The sequence below is a fragment of the Melozone crissalis genome, unplaced genomic scaffold, assembly GCF_028551555.1.
Source record: "Melozone crissalis strain CALT ecotype California unplaced genomic scaffold, PUWL_Pcris_2 ptg000027l_1, whole genome shotgun sequence".
Lineage (NCBI taxonomy): Eukaryota > Metazoa > Chordata > Aves > Passeriformes > Passerellidae > Melozone > Melozone crissalis.
The window spans coordinates 33175006-33197214 of NW_026535805.1; the positions used below are offsets into that span (position 1 = coordinate 33175006).

Sequence of the window (22209 nt, forward strand, 5' to 3'; positions counted from 1 at the left end):
AAATAATGGCCTCTCTAAATAGCATGAATAATGCTCAATGAAATAGGTACTTTGTAGTAATTTCAGACATTTTCTGGAGTCTTTAAAATAGCAAAAATCTTCTAAACGTCAGTATAATAAGCTCTATGGAATATACCTGGAGACAGGCACTAGCCCTACACTTAGGCATTAGTCATTCAGACAAGGGGCTCTGTTTAAAGTACTTTACAGACAATCCTTTCAATTTAGTTTGAACACTGACTGCAGACAGCTTAAAAAAAATAATCTCAAAACTCAGAAGCAGCCTAAAAATAGGGCCAGGGCTGTCTGAAGTTTTTTACTGTCATCCATATTCAGAATACATGAATGGGTGGGCCAACGACAGTACAAGAACACCCCCAGATTATATTATATTTATCCTAGAAATAACAAGAAGTTTCAAAACTACCTTTGTATCAAAAATTTAATCTGTTCTGACTACTCAAGTAGATCAATTGCACTAGGTGTAATAAACGAAATTAGTATTTTCTGAAACTATTTCAATTACATTCACTACCCTTGTTGCAAGCAAAACCACTTCCTAGTCACAGCTCAAACATTTTTGTTGCAGGAAGCTTTTAGGAATAGTTACCACCTTAAAATATACTGCTTTTTCTTCCCTCTGTAATGAGATTACCATGCAATGGTCACTTTTACTGTGTCTGCTTCAGACTTGTGCTATAATCTAATGTGCAGCTGTACAGAAGTCATGCCTCAAACAGTTAAGTGGATTTTATATAATGCATTAATTTACATCATTAAATTCATTTTACATAAAACAACATGTTACCCACTTTGACTTTCAAAAGGCATACTGTGCTCCCATACTAAGGGATAGATGCACTGTTTTACTCTTTCCACTTATGTTTTACCTCCAAAGCAGCTACTTTTCCAACTAAAAAAGACATGGTTTGTGAATTTACTCTCTAGATAGTTATTAACAACTGCTCAGGAAAGCTGGTTTTCGCTCCTCTGGGGAACCAGTTGTTCCATAAATCATTCCTATGCATCACTATTGAAACTGCTAAAAAAAAAGCATCTGCCTTCAGCTAACTGAACATTTGTCATCATTTGTTCTTATTTTAATATTGAAAACAAAGACTCTAACCCCAAAGTGTGTTACCCTAGCAAGTATCAAAGATGCTCATCATTCTTTTCTAAACTATAAGCATTTCAAGGAAAGAACTCAAGAATGTGATCAGCCATAAAAAAATTTTGCATTCTCAGTGAATTTCTCTATATACATACACAAAAACATCTACTCTATAAAAGAGTTTTTCATATACCATCATTGCTCTAATTTTTAGATCAGTACATGAAAAAATTCAAACCTCAGGTTTCTGTAATCTGCTAATTATGTGCGAAAATAAATTACTGTCTTATTGCAGAAACAAGACAGCGACAGTCAAGCAACTATACACAGCAAGTAACAACTAGGAAGTAATTTACATCATGTGTACCTCATTAAAACATAAAAATACGGTGTATTTAAAACAAAAACCATCTCAGATGAAAGAGGGCTGGTTTTTGCTTTCAGTAGAACATTTTCACTTGTTTTGAATGTTTATTAAAGGTTAATTCTGAGCATGGGGAACAGTGCACTTTAAATTCTAGCTTTCAGCATCTGGAATGCTATTTCTACATGAGTATCAGTGTTAACTTTGAGACTGGAGTGCTGATGCATTGAAAATCTATGCATATTTATGTATTCTATCTTTTCAGAAGTGACAGGTTTAACACTAAAAGCAGTTAAATGTGTATTATGTGCACCTATTACAGCACTACACAATCAAATGGACACCAATAGTGTAATTAATTAAATTAAAATGGACACTTGGTGCTAATTAAGTCTGTAAAAAAAGCAGGATGAAAGCAGCAGCTAAATACTTCATTTCTAATGCATTTCAGAACTGCTTTAATGTCACATGGTGTAAAGCTTAAAACCAGCAGAACTTGAAACACTGTAGTGTATTTCTGGCTCCCAAACTTGGCAAGATATTTAACTACATAATCCTTCAGAGCACTCCTCACTGAGTAAAGCCTTAGAACACACAGGTTTAGCTGGAGAGATACTAAAAGCCTTATTAATAAGTAACTTGGTAAAAACATTTGGAATATGAAATACCACACCCATCAAAGCTCAGTAGCTTTTTTTTCACTGAAGTTGGCACTGTTTTTGTGCAAATCAGGCTCTGCAACTCAAAAAAACCCCAAAACAACACTGAAGACAAATTCTACAACAGAACTTGTTTATCATAGGGAGTGGCCCTTGCAACAACTTGCACATATTTTCAAAAAAACATTGTGTTTAAATTCTTTGTGTACGACAGATTATGACAGAAGTGTGGTATTAGGTCAAAATCAACAGGAAAAAGCAATCAGAGATTAAACATGAGCAGTACAAGAAAACTGATATTCTGAAAATAAGCAACCAAGTTATTTGCCACCATTCCCCAAAAAGCAGTCCATGGAATCATGCATAACAGGTAAATACAATGAATGGAAATTCAGGGTTAATAAAATTAATTTCAAACAAGCAAGCTAAGTGATTGACTTACAGGATCAGCTGGTGCAATGTTAGAATCAAATTGGGTCAGAGTTTGTGAGCTTGAAGAGCGTTCGCTAAATGTCTCCCACTGCTGAACAGACAGAGGAGAGAAGTCAGCATGATGAGGAAGATGAGAGTAAAAGATCACTGAGGAGATTTAGCATAGTAGTTCAGAGGTTGCACTGGAAAGAACCATATTTGCACAGGAGAGCACTTCACTTGGGAAGTACACTGATATATATATTAAGTATTTCTATTTCTGAGATTGTTGTGGAACCAAGTTTGTTATCTGTCAATATTAATCTTTATATTCACCTTTTATAATGAAGATACAGGTGCACGGGCAACCCAGAAGTACCTTCAGAGTTCACACTTGCCAATGAACATCATACAAGTAAAAGAACTGCTTAAGCCGTTCGTGTAATTTAGAGATAAAAACCAGAGACATGTTGTGTGCATCTGTAGTCATAAAATCCACAGAAAGGTTCCTCAGCTTTGTAGCTGCCAAGTTTCAAATCTATTTAGTAAATGCTGATTTTCTTATGAAGTCCCAGGCAAATGAACACTGAGCAGAGTACTCCAATCACATCACTTTAGCTTGCCAGTGCAACCCCCGAGAAGTGATTCTATGCCATAAAAGAGCATTTCCACAAGTCTAAATCACTGACAAGGCAAAGAATTAAATCCAAATATACTGTTGATTGCTAAAAGCAAAGAAGTCAATCTCTGAACAATTTTATAAGATATGGGCATGCTGTATCAATACATGGCTGTCAAGAATCCTCATGCAAACTGAATCAAGTTATAGCCACAACTGGATCAACAAAGCATTGAAGTACATAAAATTATTCTGTGATCTGGAAACCAGATAAAAAAAATCACAACAAGAATGCTAAACCTGTTATATTTTGGTAAAATAACAAGTAAATATTAAGCAAGTTTCAAACACTACAAATACAAGTTCCAAAAATTAAAACCAAAAAAATTTTAGTGCTCAGAAAATTCAATAAAAATTATGTTTGTTATAGTTGTGGAAACAACTTGGGTGTTGGGCTCTATGACTCTTGTGGGTTCTTTCCAACTCAGAATATTCTCTGTGTCATATTCTTGTCCCATCTCTACAGGTAAATCAATCTAAATGATCCAAGAAGACACAGGACAAACTATATGGTGTTAGCCAACCTAATCTTGTGTTCTCCTCTACACTAAACTATATTCAGTGAACAGTCTGTATGTGAATCAAGTCTAAAACAGTTATTTCAGAAATAACTTCCTATGGAAATTCCTAAATAACTGTTTACAATCACATGAAATGAAATTCAGAAAAATATTAACTAAATTTGTAATTGCTCTCATGTGTGGTAAAACTTCTTGTAGAGAAAGAGCTTTATCTCCTCATTTCAAACTTTAAATGCGGGCAAACATTATGGATTTCTATTCATATGGGGGTGGGTATTTTTTCTGGTTGTTTTTTGTTGTGATTTTCTGTTGCTCTGAGGGTTTTGTTTGTTTGTATTTGTTTTTAACACAAAACTACCCTCTTCATGGACAGAACCTACCAAAACCTTTTTAGTAAGGATTCCCAGCTGCTCTGTCCCTGTTTAACACTCCCTGCATTAAACAGTTCATCTCTGTTCACTCCACCCCTTCATGAAGAGGCAGCATTACAAGTAGTTTGGAGCTCCACAAACCTGTGAGTGAGCCAGTTTTTACTAAGTCAGAAATTTAAGTGCCAAGTTCTGCCAGCCTTTCTCCTGATTTGGCCTCTTTCATTTGCACAGCTGCTTATTTTCACGAAACACTAATATTTATCTTAGGTCTACCACTACCCTTTTAAACTTGATTTGGCCAGTGGCTTCCCAGTTACTAGTAAGACTGGCAAACAGACCATTTGATTACAGAAACATTAATTGTTCCAAAAATTCCATTGGGCACACACCACTTCTGTTACAGTTAAGATAAATGGTAAAATATTATTTGTAACAGATGGATGCTTAATCTCCCTTACCACCATGCTCTGAAGCCAAAATATAGGTACCTTTATTACTTGTCCTTGGGCTCCCTAGCTAGACACAGACAGATAAACACCAACACCTGCTCTAGGAAATCTGCTGCTGTGCTCCATCCTGAAATGCTACCAGAAGCCAGCTACTGCTAATTCTCCAGTTAACAGAAAGCTAAATGTAGTGAGAATCTACTGGACTGCATCTCAAACTTCGCAAAATTTAAAAGCATTGACAGCGTAAAAATCATGCCAGCTAAAGCTGAAGTATTTGTCCTGTCCAACTGCAAAAATGTTTTAAAAATACTTTCAAAAGGTTAATTACTAGAAACTAAAACTCACAGCAACCTGAACCATTATGAATAGAACACCAAGATATTTGAAACAAGGTGTAACAATTGTGAACTTAAAAGCAAATCTCCCTATCTGTGTTAAAGCTAGTATGACAGCTGCATGACACTCAACAGTTTTCAACAAAAAATTTGTAGTAGGTTTTTCTATTATTTTAAGCTTCAAAAATTAAGTGCTCAGCCTTTTGACTTGGATGGAAAAGACATCTGAAGTGAGAAAGAAGTGATGAGCGAAAAGATGAGAATGTGAAGCATGTAGTATATTGAAAGTTAGGCAGATTTTCTCGTTGTTCTTTATGCTGAAGTTTTAAACTGATGCCTTGGTCTATACCTGGGAGCCTCCAGTAACTGGGCCTGGCAACTGGATTCTATAAATCAACTATGAGCTAGAAACAACAGAGTAACCAACAGCTTTGATACTAACAGGATGAGACTGCCTGGAATGACAGATAATACAAAGATGCAGAGCTTTTAGAAGCAATTCATTTGTTGATGACACTTATAAGAGGTTGAAAGAGGAAACAATTAGACTGGGGCCTGCAGCAATACCAGAAATTTTTTCGTGGAATTAAAACCTTGAGGACTTTGACCTGATTCATGCTGAAAAGAAATTGCCGAGAAGAAAGAAACATGCACAGCAACACATCTGAAAAATCAGAAATTCCTTTGGGTTAGAACAAAATACTAAACATTTAGTTCAACTCTTATTTTAGTATAGTTAGTATCCAGTAGTATAGCTACTGTGAGAACTTTTCCATACCTCTTAAGCTATAATAGACTTTCAAAAAGAAAATGCCACCCTAAGTGAATGGATAGTCAGTTTCATAAGTCAAGATTCTGGCTGACTGTAATTGTAAGTGACTTTGTTCCACTAGTGGAATTACCCTATTCAATGGGTTTGATTTGCATTAGACACTGAAGGATCTGTTCAATTATGATGCAGATACAAAATTATTAGCTTATTAAATCTTTATTGAAAACACAAGGGAATGTGTCTGGGCAAATTTTAATAGAGATGCAGACATTTACAGCTTTTTAGCAACAACTGAATGACTCTGCTGCACCTCCCTCTTAAAACATAGCTTCTATTTGACAGAGTCACTCTGTCAAATAGAACAACTAAGAATCACTAAATAATTTCCAACATTTTTTAATTTGATAAGGATGTGACTATGAGGCTAGCACTTGCCTTTACAAGGAACTGCAGACTTTATAAAGTCCTTCCCTGCTGAGAAATGAAGGAAGTTTCCTCTGCTCCTAACTTTAATCCTAAAAATGTGCTTATTTTCTGCTTCATGCTGATTTTCCATTGGTTTGTCTAAATCTTTTAATATCAATTTTCTGTTCACTTGAAGTCTAACGAAGAAAGAAAAAGAACCACAAAAAGCTCTTTTAATAGAATGCAATACTTAGCTACTGACAGAACTATCTTACATGCTAAAACAAGTTTTCAATTCTTATTGACTCCCAGATTATCAAAAATAGTTTTCCAAAAATAAATTCATTCTTTTTTCCCCTCTCATAAAGAAAAGTAAGCGTACATCTTCTTTATATACGGCTCCAGTCAGAAACTCATTTGGGGATCAGAAGTAGCTCTTAAAACATTGGTTTATTCTAAGTCAGAGGCAAAAATGTTAAAACAGAGCAAGAAGAAAAATCTAGGAATCAATCCCTTACAGGCCTTCTAAGCAAATTACATTTGTGGGAAAAAAAAAAAATAAAAAATACTGCTTGCTAACTTCACTTTCAAATTTTGACAAAATACAGCTCTAACTGCAGAAGACTGCTTATATAGCAAATATATGTGCTTAAGTATGATGAAGCAGAAGTATGTAACAGCAAAAATTTAAGATTTAAATAAATTTAGCCAATGGCGGCTTCAGACTCTACTCTGAGTCTCAGCTTCTGAAACAGGGTCATGACTTCTGTGTTACTGATGATATTTCAGGCTAAAATCATCTCCAGAAATAAGTCTCAATGTCCAGATCTGTCAGAAACTTATTCTGTAGTTTAGCCAAAGTGTCTGCTAAATCAAGTTCTTCAGAGATAACAAAAATATGCCCTAAATTAAAAAAACTAGGAGTTAATTCAACTTTTCCAAAACACGTTATGAGATAAATTTTGTGATTAATGTAAAGCTTAATTACCCTTAATAACATTTTAAATAGTATCTCACAATGAGATAGAAAAACCAGAATGAAAACTTTTTTCTTTTGCATTTTAACACAGAACCTTCTTATGTCTATTGTCCTGCTAACTGTTAAATGATTTGTGATCAGCAATTCACTTATGACAAATCATGGACACATACACAGTTTACTTATTGATGGGCAGTGAAATAACTCTTAGCTAAAAGCACTGACCTCACTGCTCTGATTCAATTCTGGCCAGGTCTGGTTTAGGGATGGCATTGATGGAGACTTGCTTGGAGGTGCTTCTGCTGGAGAGCCAGAGTAACCTACCTCACCAGCCTGTTCCCCAACTTCTGAAACGACAGGAATCACTATGAACAAAAAACATAAATTGAATTCAGTTTAATTTTAGAAGAGTTGCTCACATCTCATGGAAAGTGCCCTTTATTTTAATCTTTTTCAAGCAAATACTTAGCAGCAGACAAAACCCACAAAACCCCAAGACCTCTCATTAAGTTAAGTACTGTTAAAAACTGTTTATCAGGTACTACTCTTATTTTAAGGATGTTCCTGAAAATCAGACATTGAAGATTACTCTGTACCATCCTATCCTCACAGTACTTAGCCTTTAAGTAGCTTTTTGAGGTTTTCATTACATATAGAATTAAAGTTTTTCTAACAGCACGAGAAAATAACTTGCACTAGTGTTTATTACATCATATCCTGCACTGAGCATTTCATCTTACAGAATAAAATACTTCCTTGTATGAAAGGCCAGAGCAAAACCAGTATCTCAATACAAACACAAAAAAATATGACAACAGATTAAGAAAACCATTCCCCCTTAGTTTAGTCTCCAAATAATATTAGCTTCAAGCCTCCTTACTAAAACAGTGGTGTTTCCATTCACATTTTGCAAATTGAGTAAGTCCAGCAGCTGTCACATTGCAACTGTTCTTCGGCACCGTTCAGTTTTCTTTTGAAGTAAATCTGAACAGCAGATCAAGCATTCTGTCTAACACAGTAAAATCCTGCTTACAATATCTCCTATTCTAGATATCAAAATGCAAGCTAAAGCCAGGCATTAAGATGCTCAAAAAACCCTGAAAGTTCAGATTACAACTGTACAGTGTATAAGAAACAGTTGAAAAAGTGACTGATAAGTAGCGGGACATATTAGCACGATGTCAGCAGTCCACAGAACTAAAACTTTAAACAAGACAAAATACTAAACAAAAAAAAAAGGTTTAATTAAATTACCATTGAAAAGGACTGCTGCATGGGTATGTGCTTGAAGATGACTGCCACAAGAGCATGTTTTACTAATACTTCTTTGAAATTTATAAAATTTACTGGTTTCAATTTCCTGAAGAGCTGAACTCAGCAGCCTTCTCTTCTGCTAAGACAAGTCAATATTCTGCCTGCTAATTTTCATTAAGAATAAGCTAATAACAAATCCAATGTCAAATTGAACTGAAAACACTTGAATAGTCAGTGGTTACCACCTGTACCTCTGAAAAGTAACAACCCATTATTGCCTCCAGAGAGCTGCCAGGGACAGCAAAATACACAGCCAAACAACTGCAGACCAAAATGAATGTAATTGTGCTACCTTGAGGTCAGATGCAACCAAAGTGCTACTACCATGAAAAAAACCACACACAAAAACCAACTCTTCAGAGTTTCAAAGGTCATGTGAACTTTCTTTAAATCGCCAGACATGAGGCTGTTTCCATAACGTTTCCAAAATTATGCCCAGCACCTAGCATCCTGAATTGTTTTCCTCTAGGTAAAGCAATAAAAATAGGTTACATTGAGGTGTCAATGTCACCAAATAGTCAAGCTGACATGCTGTGGTCATTGTAAACAAAGTAATATATTAAAGTCCAAAATACACCAGGGGCAATATTTTGGAAATACATATCACATGTTAAGTAGTCTGAAGTGTAATAAGAATAAAAAAAAAATCTTTTAAGTTAAAAACATCAAAATTCTTGTTTTACTGATGGTATTCTACATAACTGAACTAACTTCCAGTGTTAAACACAAAGTCAAAAGTTAAGGCTGAAAATTATTATGGATAGACTACATAGCTACTGTAATTCAAAGAGTTCTGCAAACACCTACATGAAACACGCCTACGACATTCTATGGAAAATTTTAAGGGTTAAAGTAAATGTGTAAGACATAAGGCATGGCAGATTTCTTTTCTTACAAAGAAATGGCATTGTGGCAGCAACCCAAACAAAAATTCATAGAAAAGTAAAACTTGCTTTTCAGCTTTTGTAAAGGTTGTTAGCTTTTACTAACTGAGATAAAATTGAGTTTGAAGGAATTACAATTCTGTAGAGATGTACTGCTGTACTGGAAAAATGACCAACTATACAAATGCTTAATTACACAATAAGTCTGTGCCATGTGAGAGAAACACCTATCTCTAGTTATGAAACCAGATGTAAAGCAAGATTATATCTCAAACAGGTTTGGAACATCTGCAGCTGGTCACACACTGGATTCACAGGGCTGATGAGGGACAGGCTGTCAGAGGAGCTCACGAGACTTCTTCCTTTGCTGTCTGAACACAGCCCAGAGGGTGCAAGAAGCCCTCTGCTACTCCTTCTTCTGGCCAGTAGTTCAGAGGTCAAAATGGAAAAAAGCAGAACTTTTCAAGTGCAGAGGATAAGTGCAGAAGATTAATGGGAAACTTTCTATCAAAAGAACAGGATTAATAATGGTGCTGTCAACACTTTTGAAATAAAGTTTGCCATCTTGCACATTGGTTTAAAAGACATTTGAGCAATTCATCTTCTTCAACAGTTTGACTGTACATTATTCATACTGAGGCATGTCAGCAGAAGATCATCAACCATTTCTTTCTTTGAGAAAGTTTTATCCCATGCAAAAAGTGTACTCTTAACAAGACACTCTGGTGTCATACTTTAGTTTCTATTTCTAAGGCAATTTTGGAAGAAAGCTTTAATGAAACACAAGTTGTACAGGAACTGAAGTGAAAAATTATTACCAAAACTTAACTGGTTCATCTTTCTAGGCTGATTTACAGTTGTTAAGATGAATTTCTGTAATTCATCAAGTCCAATAGACAAAGCCACCACTAACTTTTAAATTAGTAAATGTATGCTGTTGTAACTAAACATAAAACTACAGCCACATCAATAACTTCATCTGAAGTATTTTATTCAACATAGAAGTTTTGGCAATAGATCATGTTACGTGCTAGATAAGAACAGCTATTTCCAATGCTGCTGATCCAAATAAATAAATATATAAATAAAATAAAGCTAACTGGATAAAAATCCACAAGTTTGCAAGAACTTTAATTTTTCATTGTAGATTTTAATAACTGCAGAATAAAGTAGCAGATTGTCCTATTTTTAAGCATGGCTTACATAGCAAGGTAAACTTTTAACTATCACTGGAACAGGGTAACTTCCCTTTAATACCAAAGAAAAAACCTTGTAAAAGCAAGTTGTGTGTAAAATAAGAATAATAAACATACACGTAATATTTTTGGTTTAGAGTCTGATGTATAAAGTTTCCAGACAACTTTAGCTGAAATCTAATACCCATAACAGATCAAGACAAATATAGCTGTTGGATGTGGAGTTTTGGGGATTTTTTTAGTGTTTTCTTGGTTTTGGTTTTTTTTTTTTTTTTTTTTTTTTTTTTTTGTAACAACAGTTTATACAAATAAATGTTATTTCACTTCCTACCAAGATTTTTTGCTTGATCACCACTTTAACACAAAAATTGAGAGAATGGAATGGTTTTCGACATTTCCTAGGTTTTAGCCCAATAAACTGCATCTATTTCTCACAAATGTCTTCATCATAGCAAAATGCTAACTCATACTGAAAACACTTCAGCAGCAGCTCATGGAAAAGCCAATCTACTCCCACAGAAAATAGGTTCATTATAAAAGCAGAGATAATAAGAAACACAGTATCTAGTTTAAGAACTCATCCATAATTTTGAGATTAAAGTCTCAGACAGCCTACAAACACAGTATGAAAAGAGTCCCCTTGAAGAATTTAGTGCAAATAAATAAAATTCTAGCAAATCATAGTACTTGTGCACTCAGAATGTAATCTGAGTTTCTAAGCAAAAACTGCTTGTTAAAAAGTAATCTAAAGCAGCTTTAAAATACTCATTTTTTAATATTTTTAAAAAATAGATAAAGGAAACTAAGATGGCCACAGACATCCTGTTTTTAAACACCACTTTAACATGGAACAGTAGTTTGTTTTTCACTTACAGGACTAAGTTTTTGGCACATATTAACAAGCAGAACTCATACATTCAGTGCTTTTTCTGGGAGTACCAAAAAGTAAAAGGCAATGCACAGAACAACTAAGTGCCAACACAATAAAGGATAAATCTGCTTTCAAGTCAGGAGGTGAATGTAAAAAAAAAAGGGTCTGTGGTACTGATCCTGCATTTTTAAACACCTATCCTGCCCTTAGCATGGAATATGGGAATATTTTCAAAGTACCTTTGATACTTAGAATATTTTCATAAATGAGAGTGAATAGAAAGCATACTCATTTGAAAGTGAGTCTAAAGTATAGCTGGCTTGGGAAACTGAAATACAATAGCTGGTCATGAATAAAATCCATACTGTGACAATTTTATTTTCCTTAACCTTTAAAGGACACAGTCAGTATTTCCAAATGTAATAGTGTATGTGTACTGCTCCTAAATAACTGCCCTCTACAGAAATATGTACATGCTCAAATTAGCTCTGAGCAATAAGACCTCTAAAAATTGTACAATGCTTTAGTTCATATTGACAAGTGCTTTCTTTCATATAAACAAGTATCTGCTGTAACAATTAGACCATAATTTTAAAAGACTGACATTTGTGTTGAACCCATATCTTACCCGTTGAGTCTTCCAAATCAATCAGCTTGGGCATTAAACTTTCAGGTAACTTTTCTGGCAAATCATACCCATTCTTCCTAGCGACTACCAGATGAAAAGCAGCACAGAACTCGTCCAATGTCAGTGCACCATCTTTATCAAAATCTGACAGTTCCCTAAGAAGGAAAACTTAGTGTAAATAAAATTTCTAAAGATTACTTTATTTCCAAAAGACAGGCTTCCGATTTTGCTACTTGGATGAGCAAAGTTTATTGTTCCCTTTATCCTACTAAACACTTCATATTAGTACTACGTGCTTTACTCCTCAAGATGAGGAGCCTTAATTAATAACAGCTTACAGATAATTTAAAGTCACTTTTATCTCTCCTGGTTTTTAACCCATTTAAGACAGTACTACACAGTATTATCAGCCTCAGATTTTTGGCAAAGTATATTACTGAAATTACAGTGCTGAGGCAATGCCATTAAATGGGAAATTACCTGAAATACAAATCATTACACTAAAAGAAAGATAGCACCTGCCAAGATAAGCTATTTAATGACAGCATGCAATGATGCAGTACAAATTCCAGAATACAATGAAACAGAAGATTTGCACAAACTCAAAGCTGGATTTGTCACCATGTACCATGAATTTATTTTAAAAGGTGTATGTGTACATTTAATTTAAATTTACTTACACATAAATGAATAAATAAATATAGATAAGGAATTAATTATTTAAATTTAAATGCATTTTTAACAGTACTCATTTCACAATACCCATTTAACAATACTTCAAATAAATTGCTTTTAACTCTGAGGAGTTTGGAATTTTCTCAAAATGCCTCATAAATAGTACCAGCCCAGGCCAATAAAACCCACTAAAGTAATACTGGCATAAATATGAGCAGGACTGAACATACTAGTGTAATTTTACTTAACAGTTTCTAGTACGTAATTATGACATGTCTATCAGCTGTCATATTTCCAAACATTTATAATTTACTATTATTATTATTTTAAATAATCATACTTACCAAATATGAGAAAGTTCAAGAATAGGTAGTTTTGACTTAGTGAAAAATTCTTTAGCTGCAGATCCTAAAAAATTGCAACAATCATTTTTAATACTTAAGGCAAGTGAAATCATTAGAAGACTCAGACCTACTGTAAAGGTGATGAGTTATTTAGCAAAGGTTCTGGGAAAAATGGCACTAATTACTAGGGTTAAATGAGGGAAAAGGCAAATTAATTTCTAGTCTTCCTTGACTTACACTCAACTATAGTAGAATATTATCAGCAAAATGCAGAACTTCCTTCAAAATAGTATGCAAGCCTAAGTACAAAACAAAGTCTTTGCAACAGAACTGATGCACCCACAATTATATTTTGTAAAGAGTAACTTACCTGGTATAAATCCATTTAGATCAGGTTGAATGGTTTTAAACTGATTAACATAATACTGCCTTTGTTCATCAGTTATTTTCCAGGGGTCATCATAACTACTTGATTGCCTACGAATTTCATTGGCTGTTGTAGCTGATGCTACAGTTCGTACTGTTGTCTGGTCCTGAAATGAAATATTTTTCCTCAGTATTATCTACCTAAAATGCTTCTACGAATTCTCAACTTCTTGCCTTCAAAATATAAAGCATTGTTAAAACTCACAGTAGTTTAAAAACTGCAGGAAACCATCAGCAGATGGCATCTCCAGGATAATGGCAGGGTATTTTTGCACACTGATACAATATGGAATGAGCGCAGGTATGTAAGCAGAAAAAAAAAGTATGGCACATATGCATAAAAAGCTAAATACAAATGTTTAGAAGCCATAATTGTTGACATTTAAAAAATTAGTAGCTTTCATTTAATCATTCCAAATTAAGGCAAATCAACGAAACAAGTATCTGTTGGGCAAATAGCACTGACTACAGCACAGATACACAGTAAACAGCTGCAATGAAAATTATGAAGGAAAAAAGAAACTCAAGGATTGCAACATCAATCTGAATGAGGCAAATCAAATACCAATAAAGTGTCACACCTGGACAGAAGCAGGATGCATGGCTAAAAGAGCACTGGTTGGTGGGGTATCTGCAAAACTGACCCAATTTTCTTGATGGGGTGGTGGTGAATGGCCAGACCATATGGGATCACTAGAAGTAGATGAGCCTGAAATTAGAAGAAACATTTCCTTTTCAAAAGACAACCTTGAAAACTGAGAAAGAATTGTGGATATGGAAATATCTCCTGTCAGGGAGATATACTATAGAATGATGAGAAAAATGAAAACCAAAGTGCACCAAGGTGACCAAGTTCACCTCCTGAACTCCTCACTTCTGTAGATTTTTATATTATGTTAGCTTCAATCTGCACTAAAAAGACAGAACTGAGGAATGAGCTTATTGCAACACATGTAAAATGTAAATTGGACTTTATCCATTTGATGGGTTTTGAATGAGTTAATAAACACTCCACAATTTTATTTAATTGAAATAAGCAACACTTGTATGGACAAATACTATTTAAAAGTGGCATATGATATTAGCATTTGACTTCATTATCAATATTAAACATTTTTCATGTTTTAATTCACCATTCAAAGAACAAAGTCTTGGAAATTCCTTTTAAGAATCAGGGGTTTTGGCAGAGACAATCCTTTTCCTCTACATCACTTCTACACTATCTTAACTCAGTTGCTTAAAAACAGGCCAAGAATAATAAAAAGCATCCATATAGAATGCTGATATCTGCTGTCTGTTAACTATCTGACACAACAGTTGAAATTCACCCAATGCCCTTGGGTGAATTATAAGCTACTTCTGAAGAACTGTCAATGTTCAATATCTTATTATTAAAATAACAATGAAGCAACTACAGAAAGATAAGGCCATCCACTGCTCTACATAAAAAACAATTAAACTTTTTTTAAATTGCAGTTGCAAATTAAAAATTTAAGGAACTCAGATAAGAGAGAAAAACCATTCAGAACAAATCTAGAAGAATCCCAGGACTCCATTCTACTCCTGAATTCCTGAAAGAAATGCTGAACTCCTTAAATCTAAACAACATCTGTGAAACTGATGAATCTACTCTTCTTGCACAACTAAATGCCTTCTCTTGAAATATGCCAAATAAAGTCATACTTAGATAAGAATTTTTGCCTTGTATGCAGAAACAGACTTCCTTTTAAAAGACAGGTCAGCTTCTTGTGAGTTTCTGTAAACCCTCTGCACAAGAAACAGGACACTGATGTCAAAAATTGAATCCTGCTAGTAAGATTTAATTTCAAGCAATAAATACCAAGAATTTTTTGTCATGATGTTGGTTAAAAAAACCTGCTATGACAAGTGCATTCATATAGAGGTAATCAATTTATGAAGCTGACAAACATCAACAATGTCAGGTTCTTGAAGCCTTTATGACACTACACTGCAGTAAGCAGAATGAAGGAAATCTGAGAATCTGTGAGGCATGTTGAGGACAACATCTTAAGTGACAGTATAATTGTTAGTATACAATACTGCTATCTAATACCTGGCAACATGCAATTACTCTTTCATTCCATAAATGAAAAGTAATAAGAAAAATGCTTAGAACCAGTTTATCTTTGCTCTTTTCCTACACAGAGTAGTCATAATTGTGCAGAACACATTTAATTTTGCATTATATTGAGTAAAAAGTAGCATTTGCATAAGGAGAATTTTTTTTTTCTTGTGGAGGATTTTTTCTTTCTCCATTAGCTTTAATATGATGAAAAGGCACTATTAACTGCTCATTTTGTCTGAAATCCATCCTCCACTTTTGGAAGCTCCTGATGTGGCCTGGAGCTTGTAGTGACTTTATCCAAAAGTGCTGAGAATAAAGGTAATGCTTTATTTGCTCTGAGGTTCTTCTTCAGTAGTTCACCTAATTCTCAAACACTAGAAAGAAACTCAAGAGAAAAGCCCAGTCTCTTTCAGGCCTAACAGACAGTCAGAGGCAGACAAGACCTTCCTTTTGATACTTTATTTTTTATACACTGACTTTCCCTTTCCCTACCTCTCAGACACTGACATTATTACCATTAACCTTTTACATGTTTACTCCTTCATTTCTCTCAACAACTGATCTTGGTACAATTCAATGAATATCTCACTTAGCACAGTATCTGTTCCAAAGCAGTACTTAGAAAGCAATGGAAATGCCAGCAGCAGCAAACTGTGATACCTTCAGAGTATTTCACAGGTATTGCAAGTACTGCTTCCTTTCTCTCCCATTCAAATAATATCAGCAAGAACATTCTTGCATTACTCTTCTTGTTATTTACCCTCCAGTGCAATGTTTCAGGACAGAGGATGGGATGGCTGGAGAACACTGGAGAAAGACTACCAGTAACCATGGAGACTTGCATCTACACACATACTCATGGACTGCCACCAGCCAATAACTCAATTTGACAAAACCAAATTGGAAACAGAAACGTGGAAGAGAAATTGGAAGAAAACTGAGTCACAGAGAAGACTCAAAGCCATTGGTCTCTATTTCATGATTTGTAACCCAATGACGGAAACCTTCAGTGGTCTTTGTGCATCTTCATCAGTGGGAACACCTGCAGCACCACTTTAAATGAAGAATAGGCCCAAGACCAACTATCAGATTTGAACAAGCTGGTGAAGTCTAATCCTCTATGTCTAGTATAAAGACCTAACAAATTCCTGTAGCTGCTTTCTTCCTCCACCTTGAATATCTTGCCAACACATTGACAACTTATGGAAAATTATCTAATTTCCTGTGGAATAAATCTACCCCCTTTACTTTGAGATATAAATGGAAATGTAAGAAATATTCTACCTCGTTAACATGTACTTTTCAATAACTAAACAAATATTGGTTTACTAGAACTAAATTTTCAACTAACTCTGTAAACTAAGAATTGCTTTCCTTATAATCAATCTGTGGTGAACCAAAACCAGAAGCTGAATACAATTCTGACAACAAGATAAAATGCTGGAGAGCTCTTATGCCCAGGTAAGAGTATTCTAAAGCTTGCAACAAGGCCAACTATCATCAGTTACTGAAGCACTAACTAGGGGACAAAGGACTGTTCAGTCCCCTGCAAACCCAGTAAATATCTTAGGGCTCTGAAGATGCAAGGGACCTGTTAGCACAGCAGACATATTAGCATTCAACTTCATTATCAATATGAAACTTTTTTCCACTTGTGGACACGTTCCACTTCTGTCCCTGAAGTGTTCACAAATGGCTACAAAATCCCTCCCAAAGAGAAAAGAAAGAAGTGTGGCTTAGGGCTGCAATTTCCCATGGATATTCAGATATCAACACAAAACTCTGATGTCATGCAAAAGAAAGCTAGCACATATCCTAGGACAGAAGATCTCAGATTTTTTTAACTTGTTTTAGATCGTTATTTAGATATTATTTAGATCCTACCAACATAAATATCCTGCTTTGCTTCCAGTCCCAACAGACAACAAGGCAATAAAAAAATATTTTCTCATTCTGACATGCCACTCAACTATCATTTAAAGTAGGGAAGGGTTCTTTTTCCCAAGTTCGTCAACATCATGATCTTATCTTAAGCTGTTAAATCAAAAGCACCCGAAACACTTGAGAGACTCAGGTTTTAACAGATTTGACTCTGACATTGCAGGATGAGACCTGAGCTAACTATAAATATTCTACACAGGTAATCAATGTCTGTCATTGAATTTCAATTCCTGATACTAACGTAAAATAAATGCCTCCTTTGGGGCTCTCTTTACAAAAATTATTGAAGAGAGATGGTAACAAGCCTTGGATTCTGATTTCATATTTGTAGGCACACTGAGCTAGCGTAACAGTGCCTCAGAAACCAGTAATATACATACAAAGTATTAACACTACCCTAACTGAATTACGGTGACAGGACAACACAGTGAGAAAAAAATTGTAACATCCAAATTCTTTTGTTCTGTTGAGATGAGAACAGGTTTTCTTCCAAGAAACTGATAACTACAGCTATGAGTTAGATTTCTAATGCAAGACAATGTGTAAGATTTTTAAAACCAACAACTGACTTATTATCTAATAATTATTCTACAGCCCAATTCAATAGAGAAAACACTGTTTAACTTCGTTCATAGTGTTAATATGAGAATTCATATAATTCATACAATGGAATGTTTGCTATGCATAAGTCAGAATCTTCCAGTTCAAATATATCTTTCTTCAACAAAAAAAATTAGATTTGATTTTTGCCCTTCTGGTTTAGGCAACATGCTGTTTATTATCTGACTCACCAGAAAGATTTTCACAATTGAGATTCCATTATTACAGTTGACAACCTCACTATCTGAAATAATGTTTGAGAATAAAGTGAAATACAAGCAGAGAGACCTGGGTTCTCATTTTGCTTGGATCACAAATGAACTGGCACAGCCCTACTGATTCACCTGGTTTCTCAAAAATGTCTTGCACTGGAATCAAGATGAGCTTGTAGTACTGATCTTAAGAAAATTAATCAGCACTCTATCTGGTCCTATCTAAATGTCATGATTACATAACTTTTCTATAAACACTGTCCTTAAAATGTAGGATCAAGAGGAGAGGGAAAAAGCTGAACTGCCTACAACAGCTGAAATTCATAGCAATAACTAATCATCTGCAGTGCAAAAGGATCATCCACAGTAAATTACACTGAAAATTTTTGTTAAAGTAATATATGAAAAACCCCTTTGACTTTAGCATTGCCAGAAGACACAATCCTTCTACAACAGCATTTTTTAATTACTTTAAATAAACTATGAACATGTTCCAGTATGGAATATAAAATCAGGGAATACTGAGCTAGTTCAGAAATATACTCAGACAACTTCTGAAAAATTTACCCATTAAACGTCATAAACTGAAATATTAACATGGTATTGCAACTTTATTTTAAAGATAACAATATTGAACTCTTTAACACAAGGAAGAGTTTGCATACTGTCCTGGAGTATGTGACTTTTTAAGTTAGAAAAGCTTCACAAGCTAGAAATCAGACACACTTGTATTTCAGCTTTAGAGAAACAAAAGTCAGCTGAACTACAGGAAAAGGAACATTGAGAAGTCAAGTGCTGAGAGTGCTTGGACTGAACCCTTAGAAGAGATCATATAAGCAATGAGCAGACTAATTTATTTTTTTTAATTGTAAATTGACTGGGAGGGACTTACTAGCAAACAACATTCAGGACACTGGCATAAACCTCTGCATACAACCCTTTTCACTTCTGAAGTTTTATTTTCTTATCCAACCAATTCTAATAGAATCCCTGTTCCTCCATGGATGCTTAGAATTACAGAAGGACAATAATTGAAAAGTGACAGACCAATTTTGGAATATCATAACTGAAATAAACCAAGCAATCACAGTTCAATTTCAAACTACAACCTACAAAATGCAACATTATTTAGCAGTACCATCAAAATCAAAACCTGAATTACAGTTGCTCCCAAATTTATTAAGACTACTAGGTATCAGAAAAGAAAAGAGAACTTTTAAAAATAAGACATATTAAGGGAAAAACCTTTAAAGTTTGAATACAGTGATACAATAACAGGGATGGGCTTCATATTAGATGAAGAACATTAAAGGATGAAAAGCTTCACTGAAATAAGTGGTTCTACCTTGACAGACTGGAAATGCAGATGCTTCCATTGTTTACATGAACTTTAAAGAAATAAAATTAATTGTTCTGGCAATTCAGCTAATCTACCACAAATATAACTGAAGCAAACAATATATATCTGCTGCTTTCCCTTGAGGTCCCCACATTTGCAGGTATACTGACAGCTTCTGCACAATTTCAACAGGATTATCAGTTTTGTTTTTAAAAACTTTCCACTGGAAAACTTAAACACTCTTCCCCTCCCTCCAAACCCTTAGCAATTCCCATGTGACACTAATAAATGGATCTGCCACATGCAAGACCACAGATTCTACAGTGCTGTTATCAACACAGACACTTAAATCTGCAAGAAAATTTCCAAGACTGGAAAACACAAAGATAAACTGTCCTAAACTCATTTATTATACTTATTTAACAATTCCACAACACTGGGTTACCACTGAAGCATAACAAGACGTTTATACCTGGTTGTACTTCACTAAATGGAGCCCAAAAAGGCCCAGGTGCAGCGAGGGGTCGCTCATTATTCCCTCCGCTGGGATGGCGGTTGTGCTTCCTCCAGGTATGCGGGGAGGTTGGTGGGGATTGCTGTGGTGAAACAACTGGAGATGTGGACTCCTAACAAAACAAAGGAATCTTTTAAGATTTTTACTATGCAACTAAATACATAAAAGCCTATTTAAAACCATTATTTCTAGAAACAACCATCAGTGCAGTTAAACTCTCACTTTAGAGTGTGAAAATTTTAGTACTTATTAAAATGAGAGAACAGGAGAAGTCAGGTACAGTATAACTAGGACTGAACACATTCACATCAAACAATGTAATCTAATATATTTTTAACTTGGCAACTTAACTTTTAACTTCTTAAAACAACAGCGATGCTCAGTTAAACGGCTTAAATACAAAGAAAACTAGATTGTAAGATTCACTTTCACTTCTGATAAAAGTTACATTTGAAACCAGGTCTCAAAAGAAATACTTACTGTGCAATTTATTATCATACCAAATGCTAATCAAATGATTCAGTTATTTATTTTTAAAACAAACCAGAATTAAGGATTGATGAAAAAAAAAATCACCAAATAGGACATTTGATTTTTTAATATGCAAAAACACAGATGCAATTTTTTAAAAAGAATGGTGCTAGCTAAGATATACTTCTCTGCTGTACAAGGCAATGTTGCCATAATTCTAAGGCTCACACTTCTCTTTAATCCCACACTATACTATACTCTCCCTGAACAGGTGGGAAAAAAGAGAATCACATGTGCAATTTCTACATGGAATCAGTTCTCATAAGACATTCAGATTACCACTTTACCTCATTTCAAATAAAATATAAAGGAAAAATAGTTTTTATTGTACCAAGTATTCATGTAGTAGAAAGTAATTTCTTCCCTATATCTTTATATTTTGAAATTCTTGTTTGCCAGTTCTCCCTATTTGAACTGAACTGTATTAGTGAAAACAAGGAAAAAAAGCAAATCTTGAACTCCAAATATCCTGAAAAGTAATAAAAAAGCCGAAAACCTCAAAATCTGTGTCAGCAGTACACAAAGTTGGGTACTCTACGTAAACAGGTGTTAACATATTATCAAGTACCAACAGACAGACTGAATGTAAGCTTCCCCAAAATTACCTAAACTGATTTACTCTGCCTAATATTCAAAGATCATTAAGCTTTTTAAAAAATATTACACCTATGAAAGTCTAAAAGTGTTTTTAAAAGTTAGAAAGCAAGGTATATTCTAAAAGTATATGCATCCAAACAAAAAAATTTTAGAGCCACAATGACTGGTAATTTACAATATGTTGATGTAAACTTCTGCCTTTTTTTTTGCCCTCTGATTTTCCTACTCCTTGTGAAGTGAAGCCATCTTGGTTCATTCTGCAGATGAGGTATTTTCTGGAAGTTCTGACCATCAGGTCAGATTTCCTCCACTAAGTTTCTAGGCCAAAAGATTTCAAACTTTCTATTCCAACTATTTAAATCATGCTCATACATACTGGCAAAGAGTTTTTACAAAACGGCTGGGAGCAATACTAATTCAGTTCAGCTTTTAACTGAGGGATCAGCTGACTGCACAGTCTGTGTTACTGCTCCTCCACAGTACCTCCATCAACTCAGGAAACCTTTTTTTGTTCCAGCTACATGCCTTTCTGAAACGTGCCTGAAGATTTCTCCTTGTTGTATTTAGTTAACAGATTTATTTTCAATGGCAGGATGTTCTTATCCTCACTGGTACATGGGGACAAGAGGGGAAGGAGTCAGGGTTTTCAGAGTGCCACTTGCAGGCTGGAAAATGGAACTGAGGTTGAATGGCTACTGTGCAACAGGTGATAGGTGCAACATGACACTGCATCACTTAAATCAATGAAAAGCTCCCTCTTCTATTAGCTTTTAGTTATCTTTTCTCAAGATTTGAGGGATGTTTGAATTTTTTAGACAAAATATCATGGACAAAAGTAGAGAAAGCTATGCTTGGACACAGATGTTATTAAAATAATCCAGTACTCTTACAAAACAGATGGTCCAGAAAGACACAGAAGAAAACCTGAGGCAGACAAATGTTTGATAGTCTGCCTAGAGGAAACAACTCACTACTTCTAGTAACTGCATGTGAAC

General features: G+C 34.7%; 1 protein-coding gene across 10 annotated transcripts in view; it reads right to left on the reverse strand.

Moving 5' to 3' along the window:
- Positions 1-22209, reverse strand: part of REPS1 (RALBP1 associated Eps domain containing 1) — a 63881-nt gene that overhangs the window by 15321 nt on the left and 26351 nt on the right. For 3 of the 10 annotated variants that reach the window (XM_054279472.1, XM_054279471.1, XM_054279480.1), the window contains exons 4-10: positions 20045-20198; positions 13976-14103; positions 13339-13501; positions 12969-13032; positions 11950-12104; positions 7282-7421; positions 2577-2657 (exon numbers count right to left, since the gene is read on the reverse strand). In XM_054279472.1, coding sequence (XP_054135447.1) covers positions 2577-2657; positions 7282-7421; positions 11950-12104; positions 12969-13032; positions 13339-13501; positions 13976-14103; positions 20045-20198 — 885 coding nt within the window. The remainder of the gene's footprint in view (positions 1-2576; positions 2658-7281; positions 7422-11949; positions 12105-12968; positions 13033-13338; positions 13502-13975; positions 14104-20044; positions 20199-22209) is intronic. The other 7 variants (XM_054279475.1, XM_054279474.1, XM_054279477.1 and 4 more) reach the window with 6 other exon arrangements.